A 21,215-nucleotide genomic window follows, 5' to 3' on the forward strand; every position below is an offset into this window, starting at 1 on the left:
TATTATGTTCATTACTTATTTGTTTTGAAAATAAAAAAATCATTTTTATGACTTTAATTTTTACATAAAGAAATCTGTATTTTGAAAAAAAATTAAATAAATAAATACCGGAAGTAATTTGCATAAACGCGCGAACTTTAATTTCCCGCCACCATTCAGTCGGAGCGTAGTTCTCATTTCGAGCAGTTTTTTTCTTTGTTGTCCAAAGGCAGAAACAAAGTTTTTTCGAAGCCACGATTTTTTTGGTTTTTCATATACGAAAACAAATATATATATAAACAAAAATGGTTCGAACACGCGCTGATGGATGCTCTGCTGTCAGGAAAGGTAATTTTTTTCAGTTGTTAATTTCAGTTTTTCGCTTTATCAAAAACTTATTTAAGTCACCATTTTCATCGTTTTCAAGATGTAACCCTTGGCAGTCTTCAAGCTTCAAGTGTAGCTTATCGAACTTTTAGGTCATAAGTACAAAAAAAAAAAAAAAAAAAAAAAATTGGCTGCCCGATCACTAGATACATCAGCTTAAACTTAGTGAATAAAAAAATATATCCAGTTGAGTAGAAAAGTAACTTATCTTGCCTTTGATAACATATATTTGTTTTTTCGACAACTTTTTCGAATCTGTGTACAGTAATACAAACCCAAGGGCGCTTATACAGTTTAATCAAGTACCATAAAAACAATCAACTATAGAGGTTTGAACGAGCTCCCCCCACCCTGCAGTAAAATTAATTCCTTTCCACGTTTTCTTTTTGGGTTCGAAAAAGTTTTAAAACATATGTTAAATGTTATCAAAGGCAAGATAAGTTACTTTTCTACTTAATTGGATAATTGTGTAGTGTTTTTATTTAATGGGTACTAGTGCACTTATTGGTCCATGCTGAAATAACGTTATTAAAAAAGCCATTCTTAAAATGGGGAGGAGAGGGTGTTTTGTTTTGTAAAACAGCACCATTTAATGTAACCTGTTTATTCAGCTCAAAAACAGTGTTTACCGATGTATTGGAAAATTAAAAATGGCGGCGGACTCTGAACACAGTGAGTTTGGGAAAATGAGTTAAATATAAAAAATGTAAAATACTGTTAAAAACTTACCAATGTCACGGTAACAGATAATGAGCCAGTTTCTAATAGCATTTTGTATAGTTTTTTTTATTTTTAATTCATTTTTCCCAAACTTACCGTGTTCAACAGTCGGGCGGGCGCCATTTTTAATTTTCCAATACATTGGTAATACTTTGGCAAATTGGTAACTACTGTTTTTTTTTTTTTGTTTTTTTTCCTAGCTGAATAAACATGTTACATTAAATAAAAACACTAAAAAAATTTCCAGTTAGGTAGAAAAGTAACTTATCTTTTTGATAACATTTGTTTTTTGACAAGATTTTCGAATCTGTATAGTAATACAAACCTGGGATCACTTTTAAATGATAACGTTCTATTAAATTGATATCCCACTTTTCGGTCAATCAGAAAAAAATATTAAGCTATTTTAAATGTAAAAGAAAAATTTAGAACATGATTTTTCTCACGTTAAGTTATTAAATAAACTTGTACCTATTTACTATGCCTCCCCACGGGACAGACACCAAGGTCGTTTTTTAACGTGGAGAAAAGGTACAAAAATAAAAAAAATTGTCTCAGTTGTGAAGGACTGATCCTCCACCGAAAGAGAACAAGAAATGGAAGCGGCCGCAGCACCTGAAGAACAGATACTACACCTTGATCTTGACCAAAAAGGCCAGTTTAAAATGTATTCCCTGCTAATATGAAAGTTAAATCTTTTATAGACAATTTTACTGCAGGGGGGGGGGAACTCCTTCAGGTCCGCCCAAATAGTTAATCATCGTAAAAGTTACGGGGTTTGTGTTACTGTACACATAGATTCGAAAAAGTTGTCAAAAAACAAATATATAACAAATAAATGTTACCAAAGGCAAGATAAATTACTTTTCTACCAAACTGGATATATTTTTCGTGTTTTTATTCAATGTAACATGTTTATTCAGCTCGAAAAACCATACAGTGTTTACCGATGTATTGGAACATTCAAGATGGCGTCTTATTCTCTTTAACACGGTAAGTGTGGGAAAAGATGTTATAAATAAAAAACCGGATAAAATACTGTTAAAAACTCGCTCAATATATGTTACCGTGACATAGGTTGACATATGTTCGGCGGGTTTTTAATAGTATTTTGTATAGTTTTTATTTATAACACCTTTTCCCAAACTTACGGTGTTAAAGAGGGTGTGAGACGCCATCTTGAATTTTCCAATACATCGGTAAACACTGTTTTTCGAGCTGAATAAATGTTACATTGAATAAAAACACAAAAAACATATCCAGTTTGGCAGAAAAGTAACTTATCTTGCCTTTGATAACATTTATTTGTTTTTTGACAACTTTTTCGAATCTGTGTACAGTAATACAAACCCCGAATATCAGTTATATTTTATATGAAGAAGTTAATAGGTGGCCAGAAAGTAGGTGCTCATTTTACGTCAAGTTTAGGAAAGTGATCCTCCACTTTTTGAAAGTAATTTCTTCATATCATGGAAACTAAACTACTTATTTGCCACAAGTTTAAATGTGATATTCGTTTTCAGCACCACCGAAAACCTATGAAGTCGTCATTTAAAAAAAATTTTGAAGAGTTGGAAAGAAACTTGACATTGACCCAGAAAACGAATGTTATCAAATGCAAGAAGTTACTTTTCACCTAACTGGATATGTTTTTAGTGTTTTTATTTAATGTAACATGTTTATTCAGCTGAAAAAGTGTTTACCGATGTATGTAATACATAAATTTTCCAATACATACATCGGCGATGTAATACATCGCCGATGTATGTATTGGAAAATTTAAAATGGTGCCCGACTGTCCGACTTTGACACAGTAAGTTTGGGAAATGGAGTTTAAAAGAAAATATGCAGACTACTGTTAAAAACCCACTGATTATGTCGGCGTATGTCACGGTAACATATATTGAGCTAGTTTCTAACAGTATTGTCTAGTTCTTTATTTATAACTCCTTTTCCCAAACTTACCGTGTCAAAGAGTCGGGCGCCATTTTAAATTTTCCAATACATCGCCGATCGCCGTTAGGTAGAAAAGTAACTTTTGATAACATGTTATTCTTTTTAATAACTTTTCGAATCTGTATACCGTAATACAAGCCCAAAAAAATCATTGAGTAATTATTTCTAGTTAAAAGTGATTTTTATGGAAAATTGCGGTACTTGTGCACTTTTGTTAGCGTGCTGAAATTTCGTTTATCGTCACATATATTGGGCGGGTTTCTACAGCCATATTGTTTTTTTCTTATTTTGATGTGATTATCGGCTCTTCAGACATTGCGGCCATCTTTTCTTGTAATCCGGTTGCGTTTAACATTACTCGTTTTGCGAACCGAATAAACATTTTACATTAAATAAAAACACTAAGAACTTATCCGGCTAGGTAGAAAAGTAACTTATCTTGCCTTTGATAACTTTAAAAAAAAAAAATTTATGCGACGGCGGACGGGCCCACGACCATCATGGATAGCGAGAGTATTCTAAACAGTTAGTCTCCTCAACGATCATGCGTACACTCCAGATGATCTCCTGTGAATGACCCCCGCCCCGCAGCAGTTGCGGTAGGCGTGTCAGGAACTTCGTGAAAAATATTGAATAATTCGACCCCCTGTCTTTCTAAGCTTATAAATACTCGAAAAAATGGATTTCAAACCCTATTATTTTATTTATTTATTTTTTTTTCAATTAAAGGGGCAAGGACCAAAATTTCATTAAAAAAAAAAAAAATTCTATTACTTTTCATACAACTTTAATAATTTTTGGAAGTATAATCCATACAGAAAATAAATCCACTTTTAAGAGAAATTACGAGTTCTTTATATTTTATTCGCAGTTTCGTGTTAGAGGTATCAAATTCCTACAAGAATTCTGACACACAGGTGTATCAGAATTTTTGTAGGAATTTTTGACACCCTTAACACGAAACTGCGAATAAAATATAAAAACCTCGTAATTTCTCTGTTAAAAGTGGGTTATTTATTTTCTTTATGGATTATACTTCCAAAATAAACTATTAAAGTTGTTTTAAAAGTAATAGAAATATTTTTTTTTTTTTTTTTAAACAGTAATGAATTTTCTGAACTCAATATTTTTCAATTTTTAAACTTTAAAAATCAATCAAAATTTTTCTATTGATTCTATTTTTACGATATTTTCAGGGTCAATGTGAAATTTTGTTCTTTCCAATAAACCGAATATAATATTTTAGACAAACTTTTTTTTTTTTTTTTAAATTCACCCCCCCCCCATTTTCAAGTTTCTATTAAAAAGTAAATAATTAATTTATGTTTAATAGTTTTATATATCACAAATTGAAGAGAAAAGGTCAATAAATAATATATTCAAATTTAAAACAAAAAAAAACCCCGTTTTTTAGAAATTTACCTGTAAAGTCCGAAGTTTAAAACCTTTTTAAAAAAAAACACTTTTTTTTTTTTTTTTTTTTTTTTTTTAATGAAACCTTGGTCCTTGCTCCTTTTAATTGAAAAAAAAAAAAAAATTAGGGCTTGAATTACATTTTTCGAGGAGTTATAAGCTTGGAAAGATGGGGTGGAATTATTTACTATTTTCACGAAATTTCTGATACACCTGCAGCACAGCACCCCGTCCATCAAATGTTACCTTCCGTCTAGGACTTCAACAAGGCCCTGAAGTGCATGAAGCCCAGCAGAGCCTCAGAACTAAACATCCCCCTAGAACTCCTCATATTGGCTCTAAGCTGAGGAACCGCTTGATGCTTGCTTCTCATATTTTCAATATGTTGTGCTGTATAAAAATGGCTTCCGCAATGCTAACATCATTACCATCTGTAAGAAAGGGGGATAGAGAACTGCAACAACTATCAGAGAATATACCATTACTGAGAATTGCTAAGAGCCTGGATTCTCTTTAACCGCCTCTTCATCCTCTCAGAAAACGTCCTACCGAGTCCTGATGCAGCTTTCGGCTTTCCTGCGGAACCATAGGTATGATCTGTGTGCAGCAACTACAAGAGAAAAGCCTTGGACAACAGCCCATCCAGTTCATTTCCTGGGATCTGAAAAAGGCCTTTGACAAAGTGCCACGACATGCCATGTGGGCTGTCCTTGCAAGGTATGGTTGTCCAAGATTTTGTAAAACGGGTGCGTGCCCTCCATGATAGAATGATCGGGGAGAGTCTGCCATTGGAACTCTCTCTCAGGCCCATTCCTCATCAATGGTTCGTTGAAGCAGGGTTGTGTTCTGGTTCCCACGTGCTTCTTGCTCTAGATGGTAGCAATGCTCAATGAGACCCCCCCCCCCATAGACACAGGCGTTTTCAACCTCGCTCAACTCCGTGCCAGAATAAACTTGTGTGCAGTGCAAGAACTAGTGTGGTAATGACAATGCCACCTCAGGTCAGATGGCAGAGCACCTGCAATCATTAGCAAATGCATATAACTGCCTATGAACGCTTTGGGATGCAGGTCAACATGGACAAGACCAAGAACCTCGTCCAACACTTACCAGGATTGATACTCCCATACTTTATCACCACAAACAACCGGCCACTAGAAAAAGGGGGACATCCTAATATCTGCTCCCATATACAAGAAGGATATGGAGAACATGATCAGAGCAGCCCACCTCTGCCTTTGGACGACTCAACGGCCACATTTTCAACAATCATGCACTAAAGATGGCCACTAAAATAAGTGTTTCGGCATGAAAAAAAAAAAAAACTTTAATTGAACGTGGAAATACAATCTAAAAAATAGCGCGGATCAGTTTCTGCATTAGCACCGAAAAATGTTACTAAACATTTATTAATAATTTCTCACTTTTACAAACATTTGATTTTAAATTTCTTTTTAAATGACTTTTTTTTTTTTTTTTTTTTTTAATAGTATTTGCGGATGGGTATGTTGACCCCCCCCCCCAATGGTGTTTATTCCGAAATCCGTTAACATGGAGAGGTTGAGGGTGTTTATTCTGAAAGCCGTTCTTAACATTTGGAGGTGGACCTAATGTAAAAAAAAAAAAAATAAATAAAAAAAAAAACTAAATCATTTACTGATAACTTCTCACTTTTACAAATATTTTTTAATTTACATGCGCGGATGAACAAATTGTTGAATAGTGCGAAAAAAAACGTTTTTGTAATAAACTTCGGGATAGTTTTTGGGGTAAATATTTACATTTAGGTCCACCTCCACAATTTTCTTTTTTAAATGACTACTTTTATTGATAAATAAATCTACTTCTCTGCAACGGGCACTAAACCCCTCCCTTTTTTTTTTTTTTTTTTTTTTTTTAATGGTATTTTCGGGTGGTATGCTGACAACAAATATCAGTTAAATTTTGCAAATAGCGCCCCCCCCCCCCAAAAAAAAGGGGTGTTTATTCCGGAAGCTGTTCTTAAGATGAGGATGTTGGGGTGGTTATAAGGTGGACCTAATCTAAAAATAAAACAAAAATAACAGGTTTTTTAAATGATTAAAATAATTTCTCACTTTTACAAACATTTTTACATGCGCACATAAGCAACTATTTTTTAACTTTTTTTTTTTCTTATCTAAAAATTATTAAATTTCAATGAATAGAATAATAAATCATTTATCATTAATGTGTTTTTGGTTTTGTGTTGAATGAAACTTTTTTTTTTTTTCATTACAACAATAATGAACCAATTTAAATCTTCCGGCATGCGTTTAAGGGTTACAAAATTATCAATAAATCGTTTAGTTACTAAGCCAACCTCAATAAATTAAAAAAAAAAATGTTACGTGCGCATGCATTAGCCTTAAGGGGGGGGGGTCTAAGGGAGCGACCATTAAATAATTATGCTGGTCGCCATGGAACTCAACGCCCAAGGAGTACATAAAGTGGCACTTATGCACTTGTTATCGTGCTATTTTTTAAAATAGTATTTTCATGTTAAATTCAAATTTTACAAAATCTTTTATTAAATTTAAAATCCAGCCCCCCCCCCCAAAAAAAAGGGTTACTCTGGATAGTAACAAAAAATTAAAATTGCCTCAGTCTCGAAAGATTTCTTCTCTACTGAACGAGCAAAAAAACGGTGAAGTGTAGTTCACCTGCTTCTTTCCCCTTTCTCTCCTCTCTAATATCTCTCTCTATCCATCTCTCCCTTTCCTCTCTCAATCTATCTTTCTCTCTATATCACCCTCTCCATCTCTCTATATCACCCTCTCCATCTCTCTATATCACCCTCTCCATCTCTCTATATCACCCTCTCCATCTCTCTATATCACCCTCTCCATCTCTCTATATCACCCTCTCCATCTCTCTATATCACCCTCTATATCACCCTCTCCATCTCTCTATATCACCCTCTCCATCTCTCTATATCACCCTCTATATCACCCTCTTCATCTCTCTATATCACCCTCTCCATCTCTCTATATCACCCTCTCCATCTCTCTATATCACCCTCTCCATCTCTCTATATCACCCTCTCCATCTCTCTATATCACCCTCTCTATATCACCCTCTCCATCTCTCTATATCACCCTCTCCATCTCTCTATATCACCCTCTCCATCTCTCTATATCACCCTCTCCATCTCTCTATATCACCCTCTCCATCTCTCTATATCACCCTCTCCATCTCTCTATATCACCCTCTATATCACCCTCTCCATCTCTCTATATCACCCTCTCCATCTCTCTATATCACCCTCTCCATCTCTCTATATCACCCTCTCCATCTCTCTATATCACCCTCTCCATCTCTCTATATCACCCTCTATATCACCCTCTATATCACCCTCTCCATCTCTCTATATCACCCTCTCCATCTCTCTATATCACCCTCTCCATCTCTCTATATCACCCTCTCCATCTCTCTATATCACCCTCTCCATCTCTCTATATCACCCTCTCCATCTCTCTATATCACCCTCTCCATCTCTCTATATCACCCTCTCCATCTCTCTATATCACCCTCTCCATCTCTCTATATCACCCTCTCTATATCACCCTCTCCATCTCTCTATATCACCCTCTCCATCTCTCTATATCACCCTCTCCATCTCTCTATATCACCCTCTCCATCTCTCTATATCACCCTCTCCATCTCTCTATATCACCCTCTCCATCTCTCTATATCACCCTCTCCATCTCTCTATATCACCCTCTCCATCTCTCTATATCACCCTCTCCATCTCTCTCTCTCCTTTCCTCTGTCTCATCTGTTTCTAACTCTCCTCCTCTCTCTTTATCTATCAATCCCTTTATCTCTATCTCCTTCTCTTTCTCTATTTTCCTCTCACTTTCTCTTTTCTATCTATGTATCTTCCTCTCTATCTGTCCATCTCTAATCCCTCATCCTATTTTAGTCTCCTAAATTAATTACAGTGAATAAGGTATTGTCAAAACATGGATAAATCCTATTTTAGTCACCTAATTTACTGACTGTGAGAATAGAAGTTATTTTGAAATTACTGCTACCTTGAACAGCACCAGAAGTAACTGGTAAAACCTTTCTAATTAAATTGATTTTGGCAGCCATTTGGTAACAAAATGACATAGCCTTAGCCCTTGCTGCATGAGGAATACCTGCGACCTTGCTGGCAAGTAGAATTATTTATTCTACTTTAAAACATTCAATTTTTCAAAAATCTCATGTTCGACATCTCCAAAATATCCAATATGGGGAAAAATATTGCAGAAATGCAAACTTATTGTTTAGGATGAATGCACAATGGTACGCAAAAAATCACTTGAGGCTCTTGGTTGATCCTTGCAAGATTTGCGTGGCAATGTCAGACCATTTGGGAATGCAGTAATATTGCTTGCAGAAGATTTCAGACAAATGTTACCTGTTATTCTTCAATCAACATCAGCAGATGAAATAAATGCTTGCCTCAAATACTCTACTTTTTTGTTCCATGTGAAGACATTAAACTTAACTCAAAATATGCATGTCCAGTTGCAGACTGTTCGATCCGCACAAATTTTTGCATCACTTATGGGAAATTATGTACGAAAAAGTGCCAGCTGATCAGAGTTAAGGGCAAAATTCTTTGACTTAACTTCTGTAATTTTATTTCATCAAAAGAACAGTTAGTTTAAAAGGTTTTTGCAGATATTCAAATTATAAGAATTCCACTTGACTGAGTGAATGAGCCATTTTTGCAGGTCAATACAAAGACGCCCATGAACTTAACACTATTATTCAATGTAAAATTTCAAGTGAGGTAGTCAAATACAAATCCATCGACACTGTTGTGAAAGCAGATAAAGTGGTTAATTATCCAACAGCTATATTTGCCAGGGATGCCACCACATGTAATGCAACTGAAATTTGGTGTACTAATTATCATGTGAAATATAAACCAATCCAAGCTTTTTTTCACATGGACAATTTGTTACGTATTCAAGAGTTACCAAACCAGAAATTCTCTATATCAGCTAAGAAAATGGAACAACAAAAACTGTGTACCCATGCAAAATGGAAAATTAAACCTATAAAAAACATGCTTTTTCTCATTTTAGAACTTTTTCCATTGCGCCAACTTGAGCCACAGTGTGTGTGTGTGTGTGTGTGTGTGTGTGTCCCCCCCCCCCAAAAGATAGGAGACTGGTGACAAGCAACAGGACCCAATACTCTGATATGAGTGGGAGCTGACAATAACAATTTTTCATATACACTAGTGGGGCGGGGTACTGAGTGTGTGTATGGGGGGGATAAGTAATAACCCTGAAATGATGTTAAAAAAATCTGTATGGGGGGGGGGGTAAACGAAAGAATAAGCGAAGTAAAATAAACGTTGCCCGCGTGTCTAAAGATGTAAAAGAGAAAAAAAAAAAATAGTTTTGGTCGTGAGGCTGGAGTGAACCCGGGAGCCTTGACGCGGAGGTGAAACAAACTCCAACCACTTAACCGTGTAGGCCAAGAGTAAGAGGAATTGATTATAGTGTTAAAATAAGGCTTATAAAGCAAGTGAAAGAGGTTTGATTGAAAGATAGCCACTAAATGAGGTCATCGCGGGAGCGTTGAGATGATGTAGCAGTATTTTATTTTTTTTGTTTTACTTCACATTAGCGTTTATTAAATTACGTATTTCGTTTCCTGTCTAGACATCTCTCTGTCTGTCTGTGTCTTCCTTACTCTGAAGACTGTTACTAAATTTTTTTTTTTTTGTAAAAACTTCAATCGTTAATGTTTTTTGTAAGCATTTTTTTTTTTTTTTTTTTTTTTTTTTACTTCACATTTTTGGCTTGTTATTTTCCTTTAACTATCGTATCTATTTTTAATGTGCTAATAACTTTGGTAACGTTGTCATAGCGTAGAAGTTCATAGTTTAGCTTGTGTGAGGGTTAAATTTTTTTTTTTACAGATAACATTTTTAAATTTTGAATTCAGACTGCCATTAGAGCTTGCCGACGTCAAGATCATGTGACATGACTCGGTGGGTTTTAAATACAAGTTGTCCCTACTTTATGTAGAAGAGTTGGTGCCCGTATTTTTTTGGGCAGTTATAAATTGATTTAAAAATATGTAATGTTTAACATTAAAATGTCACCTTTTTTTTTTTTATCCCCCCCCCCCCCCCCCCCCCCGAAAATCGATCAGTTGACGCATTTCTGATGGTCCCTTTTGGGCTAATTTTTCGATATTTGTCAAAACATCAAAAAAAAAAACAAATTTAACGTAAGGCAAACGAACAATGAAGACAGAAAAACAAACACGTGAAAAATGGCTTAAATAAGCCTGTTTCGATATTAAAATTTAAAAAATTGGTGGACACCCGGGTGTTTTGGGGTGTCGCTAAGAATAAGCGAAGTAAAAAAAAAAAAAATGAACGTTACGTGAAAAATGGCTTAAATAAATAACACAGGGTTCAATATTTAAATTTTAAAAATCGAAAGAAAGAAAAAAAAAAACATCTCGCACCATGATTCGAACCCAAAACGGTTAGATAATGAACAAACGCGCTAATCAACTGCGCTAAAGCTATGTAGACAAAATGTGTTCGGTTTTTCAACTATTTAAAGTAAATCGGGTCATGACGTAATCTGACGCATGCGTAGAATCGGTCATCGTTACGAGAAACACGTTTTTGTTGACCCCCCCCCCCTCTGTCGAAAATTGGCGATTTCGGGGTGAAAAAATAAACGTTTTTGGCCAATTTTTCAAGCGAAGGATGGGGCTTCGATATGATACCGAGTTTGTGAATTTTCGTCGCGTCTGTCGAAAGTTTTTAGCAGACACACATACATACATACATACATACATACATTTTCGCTTTTTATATGTATATATATAGATATATAGATATATATATATATATAGATAGATAGATTAAATAAACTTGCATAATAAAAGTAGGTTTCGTTAAATATATTGGATTTTTTTTTTTTTTTTAATAGGTATTCTACACCCCGCCACCCACCCCATTTCATGTTACAAAAATTAAATAAAATAAATGTAGTTTGATAAAAATTTCAACATTTTTTTACAGCTGAAAAGATCAAATTAAAAAATCCTATATGTATAAAAGTGAACGCATCTGTGTCTGTGTACATTTCCCTACGCAATAACTCTGTCAATTTTTAGTCTACAGACTCGAAATTTGATATACAGGGTACTGGATTTGGGAAAATCTTATTGGGTTTCAGCCAGAAATTTAGCTGTTAAGTGGGTCAAAGTTCAATGATTTGACTTTTGAGAACTCTACCAAACTCCTCCACCAATTTTGTGTCTAAACACTTGAAATTTTAGATATAGGCTCCGTGGACAATATATATATATATATATATATATAATATATATAAAATCCTATTTTTTTTTTTTTCACTTGCCTTAAAAGTTGTAAATAAAATTGGACGCTGCTGTGAAAAGGATGGAGTAGAATTCTGAGAATGACTCTGCTTAGGACATTGACAAATATTACACTAATCTGGTGCACATTGAATTGTGGAAGATGGTTGTAGCTGTGATTGGTCACAGTGCAGTTTCAAAGGCTTCTGCATGTTGAATAACGTCCTGCAGTCTTGAGCTGAGCAGCCTTTGCCAATATGTCTGCAACGATTCCTCGAATGAACTGATCTTTCAGATTCATGTCAGAGAGGTCAAATTGGCAGGACTGACAAGCAAATTCACAATTAGCAGCAAGGGATTCTAGGTGAACTATGTACTCTTTAATACTTTCCCCTGTATGCCGAGTAAGGTTACCAAAACTCATTTGGTGCACTGCAAGATTAACCTTGTCTGTGACAACAGTCTCCAAACATTGTAGTATGGAAGGCCTGTCCATTTTGAGAAAATTAGGATATGAATTTATCAAACTGTTCTGAACCGCTCCCTCACAGACACTGAGGAAGTGATTGGCAAATTTGGACACGAGAATATCAGTAATGTTCTTGAACGCATTCCAGTTCACTAAGAATTTACGAAACTGTGGGTGCATCATACTTGTACTAACACCTGGGAGTTTGACAGACACCAGAGGAGGTTTGAATGTGGTGATTTGAACAGGTGCCAAAGAACTGTCAGGTGTTACTAAGGAAACGCCTTTACATGAGCCAGATCACCCAGTGAGTGATCAGCTGTCACCGTCTGGATAGCTTTTTTTTTTTTTTTTTTTTTTTTTTTCCTGTGGTGCAGTTAGCAACGAAAATAGGCATATTCTTTGGCACCATCGTCCAAAATGCCTGCATCCAGCAAAAAAATAGTTCAAGACTGGATACCACACGGATTGAATCCTGTTCATAGCACCATAAGGAAGTGAGGATGATCAATCAGATTATTGGTATTGACTTTAATCAGCCCAACATAAAAGGCTGCTTACCAGTGAGAGCTGAAACATACAAAGAACAAATGACGGTAATAGGAATGTTCACATATCGTCTACTTTGCTGTAAATTAACGCAAGAAAAAAGTGCGGTCAACCAACACATTTCAGGTGAAAACATTACATAATTTTGTAATTAAAAATAATCTGAGTGGAGAATTCAAAGATAATCAAGATTTTATCTAATAAAGCATTTTTTCGTGCTTGTAGATTATTGCTCTTTTAAAACCAACACATTTCAGGTGAAAACATTATGTACTCATGTCGGAATTTAATATAAATTTAAAAAATTACAAAAAATGATTCAGTAGATGTGATAGATATATTTTTTAACAAAACTCAATTACAATTACATTCTGTTTAAAAATTGTGGATTCTTGATTTAAGTCAAAATTGGTCACAATTTTTCCACAACTTGATATTCAATAAATTCTATTTTTATGAATAATTATTTTTCTACGGGATCATTTTTTGTAATTAGCGAAATCTATAATTTCGACATAGCTCGTAAGTACATAATGTTTTCACCTGAAATGCGTTGTTTTTGTAGACAACCAGTCTACACAAGCGTTACGTTGTGTGTGTGTGTGTGGGGGGGGGGTTATATGTATGTGTATATAAAGTGCGTTGTGTATATAGTAAGGTTTCTTTGTTGTCTAATGTTCATAAAATGCGTGTGGATGTGTGTATGGCATGGGTTACAGGGAATTTACAATACGGATAAGACGAAGGGGATGGAACACAGTTCTGGGTGATTATGCATCTTGCTAATAAAGAGGTCATACCTTTCTTCATCCGAATCTTGGTTGATGAATCTGCCAAAAGCCAAATGGTCATTTCTTTGAAAGAAATGACCAGTAGTCTGGTTATATTTTAGACAGCTTTTCTTTCACTGTTTCTGTGTTGAAAGATTACACGCTTGTTAGTCTCTGCTTCACCCCCATACAGGGCTTATATGGCCCTGTCTCCAACACTGTCCTCGTCCATCTAGCCCTCTTGTATATATGTAACTATTTCTATTACCTTCCGTCACGTTTTCTGGCCAAATTTATTTTTATTCCTAGGTTTGAAAACTCTGCTTATGTTCACCACATTCTTTCATTGTTGTTTCTAAGTTAACCAAAATATTTTACTAAGCATTCCTTATCAATAACATTCTCTCTTCATATGTTTTTCTACATAAGTTACAAAACAATGTTCATTTGCTAACATCTTACTTTTTTAATAATAGTCGATTTAGAACATCGACTATCAGCAAGGCCACCTAATATTGTCCCAGCATAACATAACACAGCAACAAAATATCCTTTATTACATAAAATCTATTTGAATATCTTCAAATTCTCCATTTTTTTTTTTTTTTTTTTTTTTTTTTTTTTTTTTTTTTTTTTTTTTTTTAAATCAAAAAATTGAACCTAACAGAATGCCTTCATAAAAAAATTGCTTTAATATTCTTTGAATTTCGGATGCATGTAAAGTATTATATTGAAATTTTTATTATCCCATAAGAATTAAATTTGCTGTGAGGATACATAGCACCCATTGAAAATTTTGCTGTTTATCACAAAGATAAAAGGAAAAAATCTTAGTTGGACAAAGTATTTACTGAAAGAAAATGATTTTCTAATTTTTTTTTTTTTTTTTTTTTTCCATGAATCAACAATAGAAAACAGGAAATGTCTAGTTAGAATGGAATATTTTCTTTTAATCTAACGATGACAAAAATACCTTTTTTTTTTTTTTTTTTCTTCATCAAATATGTCAAACTTTACCTTCCATTTTTCTGTCTTAATGTATTTCTGTATTAATTAATCTTTCACAGCTGTTGCTGCCAGGGCTCCCCGGAAAATTCTTGGAAGCTGCAGCCGATCGTCAGAACCTTCATCTCCATCATCATCTGGAAGTAAGTTATTTTTATTTTTTTTAAATTTAAAAAAAAAAAAAAAAAAATTGTCCCCCACTCACACCCCCACCCGCCATATTGCCCGTAGAATGTAAGGGGCTACTATTAGCCCCATGTCTATTAGGGACTGAGGAGATGGGTGAAATATTTGTTCACATTACATTTAATCTTCTGCATGTTATAGTACAGTCGGAAGCGGAGAGAATTCTAAAGTTTAAAAGTCTGAGGAAAGAAGCTATTAGAGTAGAAAGCTTTCCCGCATCTATGGACCATTAATGATTTGCTTCTATAGATGGGTTTGTTGGGGCATGTGTGTGCGATGAGTTATCAAAGCACATTGTAACATGCCCTTACAAAGGAAAGAAATAATCTGGGTTGGCATTTTTTTTTTTTTTTTAATTTTTTTTTTTTTTTTTTAACAAAAGTTTTTATTACTGTTATTTTCAGAACCACTTAAGTTTCTTGCTGCCACATGTCCATTTAGCATGGTGTGCGTTTCTCCTTTTGTCCACGGTCCTAGATATGACCTTAAACTATATCCGATGGTAAGTTCCCCAGCTTGCGGGCTTTGGGGAGTGTGGAGCCACCACTTAATTGCCATTGCTCCCAGGTCCACTCTGACCTGGAGTGGTAGTACCTATTAGGGTCCCAACTATTGGTTAAATAGAAACAGACTTGAAAATAATTTCTTCCGAATCACTGGATTTGGCATTAAATAACCTGAAAAAGGGTTGATATGCTGTAAAACAACCAAACCAAACCTGTCCACCGCTGGTCTGTTCTCGTCCTCACTTTGTCCACTTTGCTTCTCCCACCACATGGTGGATTTTTTTTTTTTTTTTTTTTTTTTTTTTTTTTTGTTTCATGCACACACTTCCCCATTTACATATGTGTGTTTTTCGGCTACTGCTAATCTTTTCACAAGCCAGCAATCCTCCGCTGTTGCTGATACTTTCCCACGTGCTCATATGCACTCTTACGTTTCATTAAAGTACTTCTGAAACATAGATGCAACATTGAGATGGGACAGGGGTTGAAGCTTGACTAACAGTACGGTACCTTTTAGACTTGGGGTGAGGGTCTAAGGAGGAGACAAGTGCTTAATGCATTGATGAATGTTGGTTTTGTAGAGATGTCTACTTTTCTTTGCATTAAGCCAAAATTTGATATTCATAACCTTTGTAATTACTTTCGATAATATCCTCCCCTAAAAGAAACTTGATCAAAATTTAAGCAGCTGTTGGCATAGTCATTGGAACAGTGCAATCCTACAATAATTCTTATTACATTGGACCAAACCGCCATTGCATACAAGACATTTTGACGATGTTCAGCTTATTTTACAATGTTTAATCATTCTTAACATTAAGAGTTGCATTTACCACTAGTGGTTTCATTGGAAATTATTTTGGGATTGTTGCCATCCATTATGATGCGCTAATTCAGTTCTGTTGCATATGAAATGTATTTTCTTGAAAAAATTAACCACCAACTAATGCAGGAACAAAAGGTAAGGAAAGACTTTCTTATACAAAATATTGAGATTTAAGCAGCTGTTGTGATTCGGTAGCCAAAATTGGCATTATCATTGGAACAGTGCAATTCTACATTAGACCAAAGCCCCATTGCTTACAAGACATTTTGACTGTTCAGCTTATTTTACATTTAAACAGAAATAGTGATATAAAATCTACGTTTCTAAATTTTTTTTTTTCTAGACGAGGATTGTTTATTTGGATTCTTATGATTCATCTTGAGTTATTTTCAGAACGTTTCGGCTGATGTAACCTTCTTCAGGCATATTTTGGCAAATTGGAAAATGTTTCTGTTAAACTCTGGAATCTGACCAAAGCCAGAGGAATAGCTGGGCGAAACGTTGTGAAACATCTAAGAAAGATGAGGGTAATAGTCCGCAATAAATAAATTATAAATAACTCCTCTCAATGAATTCCAATTCAATAATATATGTATATACCGTTCAGTACGGACACGACCATGGAAGATCAGATAATAAAATAAACGTGGATTTATAAGACCAAAAAATTCAGCCTTGATCGCCCTTCAGGGCTCGTGGCGCAGTGGATAGAGATGTCGAATCTCTGCAGTTCCAGGTGAGAATTGTCTGAAGAGAGAGGTTTCAATCCTACTCAAAGCTGGCCGGAGGCTTACTTGACCAAAATGTGAGACAACTATGGATGGCAGTAATTGCTGAGAATACAGCTAGGAAATTCAGAGTTCCTATCCCGTCACGGTTACCACCTGACGAAGGCCAGAGGAATAGTTGGCTGAAACGTTGTGAAACTTCTAAGAAAGATGAGGGAATTAGTGTTATTGTAAATAGCTGATCAGAGACTTAATATTTTACTATTTAACTTTTATTTTCCAAATTATATTTCAATATGAATCTTCGCTTCCTCCAATGGCATTTCTGAGCCCCTGGAAAAAGGATTTAACTTTGAACAGGCATTGTGAGTAAACAAAAGAACTTACCGTTTTTGATCCAGAGGTATTTCAGTGTCTGCATGAATATCCAAAAGAAAAATACCTTGTACCAATAGATACATTATACAAGCACTATAGAAAATCTAAAATGTCTCTTGATATGTTGAAAAAGAATCCTCTTTCCTCCATCAAATCAACTAGTTTTCTCTTTCACCTAAAGCAGTAAGATTGCTCTTGACTCCATATTCCTGTTTGTAACATGCTAAAACTCTTTGCTCTCTTTTCTAGACAAATATGCTGGTGGTAATCCTGTATGCCCTCGACCTACTCCTGATTGGCAACGAAATATTACAAGCTTTTTCAAAGTCAATGATGGTGCTCACTCGAGTAATAGCAACAACGACAAAAAAGAAGAGTCTTCGTCTCTTTCTGAAGGGTAATTTTTTTTTTTTTTTCTTTCATCATACAAATACAACAAATAGTTTTTATCTTTTAAATCTTGCTGAAAATTTGAGAAAATGTTATCTTAAAACAATTTTTTAATTTTCAGTTATAAGAAAATTTCATTAAAAATTTTTTTTAAGTTGATATCTTTCAGGATTTACATCTTCTATAACAAAAAAAAAAAATGTTTAAAATTATATTTCTAGGTTATATTTGAGTAAAGTTATTTCAAGTAACTAGAAAAAAGTGCTTGTCCAGAACTTATTCCTACCTCCTATAAAAAAAAAAAGAAAACAATAAAAAAAAAAAAAAACAATAAAAAAAAACGCAAGGCCAATAGCCATTAGTCGTGTGCTCTCGTGTAATGAATGAATGCGTGAATGTAGGATTGATATGAAATTCTGAAAGATAAACTAAAATGACCGAAAAATGGGCTGAAATGACTTAAATAATAAAAAGTAAATGACTTAGAATGACTTTAATGAACTTAAGGATGAATTGAATAACCTTAAGAATTACTTGAATGCTTAAAAAATAACTGGAATCCTTCAAAAACAACCTGAATGATCTGGAGAATGACTTGAATGGCTTTGAGACTGACTGGTTGTAAAGTGGGTGATCATTTTACATTAAATTAATACAGAAAAGTGATCCCCACTTTATATCACAAGAACAGATACTACACTGAGATATTGAATCCTTTATTCATGTTAAAAATACAGTGAAAATCAACAATGAACAAAAAAACTTAGGCACATGGCTAACTCAAAAAGGGGGATTGTGGGGATCGTTGGTCATCCTTGTCACTTGAGAACTAAACAAAATCAAGTTTCTCCTAGCTAGTATCTTTCACCATAGAACTGCATTCACCCTTTCGTACTGGGGGACGTCCTATTTAACTCCCAATTTTTAAAGCATTTTTTATTGACGTGTAAAAAAAAACAAAAAAAAACAAAGATAACAATAAAAATGGTACAATAATTCATTGGTGTCGAGGGCGGGGAAAGAAAAAAACAGAAGGTGATTAGTAGTACCCTCCCAACCCCATCTAGTTGATAGACTGCCCGTTCCACTAGGTTTGTAAAAGGAACCTTGCTTCTGCAAGCGGGTCAGTCTCTAAGTGGGAATGCCCTCTAGATGGGGGTGAATGGAGAAAAGGAAATTTTGTGGGTAAGGGGTGGGGGTTAGTTTGTATTTCTTTCTCTCCAAGATGGGTAAAATTTAGAGGAAGGGGTGAAAACAAAAATTGCAAGTAGGAGTGGGTGGGTATCTTGGAGGCTTCCTAATCGGGGAGGGATGGAACACACACTCAGCTAGCTGAGAGGCTACTTGTTTAATTTTACTTCACAGAACTGCGTGTTCCACACCTAGGCGGGAAACATGTATTCAAATTTGGCTCCTCTTCGTACACGCAGACTTGCTACGTGTATCCATCTTCTGTCAAATGCCGTGCGATGCAGCCTTCTATCACATCTGATCTTTGCCTGTAGTTGGTGTTTAAAGAAAGTGACGCCCAAATCACCATTCTTGCCACATCCAGGATCGTAACGTAGACCATTTGTCTTTCCCGGTCCCATGGCAGCCTCACGTTGTCCACGACATTGGATACAGTAATTGGCCGAGGATGCTCAAAGAAAGCGTGATCAGTCGTTCCTACATCCGTTGTCCCACAACGGGGACAATCATGCGACTCAAAAACCCGGAACTGCATTGTATGTTGTTGAGTGGAAGTGCATTTCGGGCCAATCGCCAGGTCAAGGAGAACTCAATTGTTCAGATGACTCGAACCTGGCACCCAACTCCGCAGAGCGGATCTCACTCTGCTGCCAACCCAAACACGCGCATAGCAGGTTGTCAGCGGCCCTTTCACTAGATCCCTGTAGAGTTCCCTATGGGTAGCAGTCACAAGGTTGCTGGACCTTGGTAGTCGTTTTAGTGCGGCTTGGCACTCTTTCATGTTGGCAGATTCTCCCTGCGACGGCTCTCGATAGAAGGGTCGAGAATGAGGTCGGGGAAGGTGGCAGTAACCATGAGGTGCCACAGTTGGTCATCTTGCATACACTTTGGTCTTGGCCAAAAGGCTAATAAAAGGGTTTTTATTTGCTCCCCCACCGAGCAAATTAGACACAAGGCCGATTTTTGATGTGAAGAGGAAATAGGGACCAACTCCCCAGGGGGTAGGGGAGCTGGATAGTAACAATTGGTATGAAGGGTTGTCCCTACATTGACCAAGGTCTTATATGTAGGATTGCTCCCACATATGGTCTTTGCTTGCAGTATCTGTCGGAAAGATGCTACACTTTGATCTTGGCCAAAAGGCCAAGAAAAGCTTAAAAAGCTAAGAACAGCATCTATTAAGAACAGACCTTTGATCTTAACCAAAATGTCCGTAACACTTTTGTGCTTGGCCTGACTGACCGACGGAGTGACTTAGAGTCGCTTGCACACGACTAAAAATAAAGAAAAATCTATATAGATTTTTTTATGTAACCATGACTGGAAAAAAAAATTTTGTATACAAAAAACAAAAAATCCTGTAAATTGATCAAGTAGTTTTTATTTTCAAACAAGAAAATCAAATTTTACAACTAAATGACGATCTTGTGACGTAAATAACTCTAAATTAATATTTTTGCAAAATTTTTAGACAACTATTAACATTGGGAGTTTGAATTTGTTTAAAAATTTATACAAATAAAGCTACTTGATCCATTTGTGATTGGTGTGTTTTTGGGGGGAGGGGTAAAGTGCTCTAGAAAATATCGAATTTGGAATTATTTTCTAAAATGACAAATAACATTTTGTGAAATAGTCTTAGAATTTTTTTATTCTTAATTATATCCGTATGAGTAATATTGAGATGAATTTTTTTTTTTTTTCTTTCCAGATCTACAGATTTGTCACCAGATGAGCAATAAGATCTTTTCTGGAGATCTGCTGCTAGTTTGTAATTAAACTTTTTTTAAAACAAAACAAAAAGTAAAAAAAATTGTATATTTACAGATTTAACTGATTGCCTTTCCTTCACATATTCCCATGTATATTAATTTCATTGTATATTTTCATCCGTAGTTGGTTTTTTAATGACTTTATTAACTTTTCTTATCCTCCTTCAATTTGTTTTCCTCGGTGTGAATTCCATCACAAAATAAAATACATTTGATTAACAGGAAGCAAGTTAAACCATATGAAATCTACTGTCGTCCGCTTTGGACATTTTGGAGTGATAAGATTTGTCTTTTTCCTCCTCTTCTCCAAATGGAAGAGGAGTTGACATTACCTCAATTTCAGTAAATGCTGAATAAAATGATTGTATAAAGCTGATCCAGAACTGTTTTTTGTTTTTTCTCCAACTGATTATAAAAAAAAGGATAAAATGGGAACTAGTGTGATGGGACACCGAACAATGCCGGGTGTCCCGTTCAGCTAGGTGAAGATAAGAATGCTTATGGCCCGGGGGGGGGGGGTGCGTGCTGATACTGTGTCAAAGATTAAGACAGGCGTTTATGAGATTTTGGGGAGACATGGTATCTGTTTTAATGGCGGAAACAAAAGAGATAACTCTGA

General features: G+C 35.3%; 1 protein-coding gene across 1 annotated transcript; it reads left to right on the forward strand.

The window, feature by feature from the left end:
- Positions 1–128: 128 nt before the first annotated feature.
- LOC145260375 (PCNA-associated factor-like) lies at positions 129–20,972 on the forward strand. The gene is made up of 4 exons (XM_080118320.1): positions 129–327; positions 14,682–14,762; positions 17,493–17,640; positions 20,536–20,972. The coding sequence occupies exons 1-4, from the start codon at positions 285–287 to the stop codon at positions 20,564–20,566; spliced, it is 303 nt and encodes a 100-aa protein (XP_079974446.1). The 5' UTR covers positions 129–284; the 3' UTR covers positions 20,567–20,972.
- Positions 20,973–21,215: the final 243 nt, after the last annotated feature.

Source organism: Euprymna scolopes, chromosome 36 (assembly GCF_053919585.1).
Source record: "Euprymna scolopes isolate OS-2025 chromosome 36, ASM5391958v1, whole genome shotgun sequence".
Classification (NCBI taxonomy): domain Eukaryota; kingdom Metazoa; phylum Mollusca; class Cephalopoda; order Sepiida; family Sepiolidae; genus Euprymna; species Euprymna scolopes.

Excerpts from the sequence above, each read along its gene's own strand:
- LOC145260375 (XM_080118320.1), top strand. The coding sequence starts at position 285 with ATGGTTCGAACACGCGCTGATGGATGCTCTGCTGTCAGGAAAG. Across the intron at positions 14,763-17,492 it reads ATCTCCATCATCATCTGGAA|ACAAATATGCTGGTGGTAAT; the intron begins GTAAGTTATTTT and ends TCTCTTTTCTAG. Across the intron at positions 17,641-20,535 it reads TCTTCGTCTCTTTCTGAAGG|ATCTACAGATTTGTCACCAG; the intron begins GTAATTTTTTTT and ends TTTTCTTTCCAG.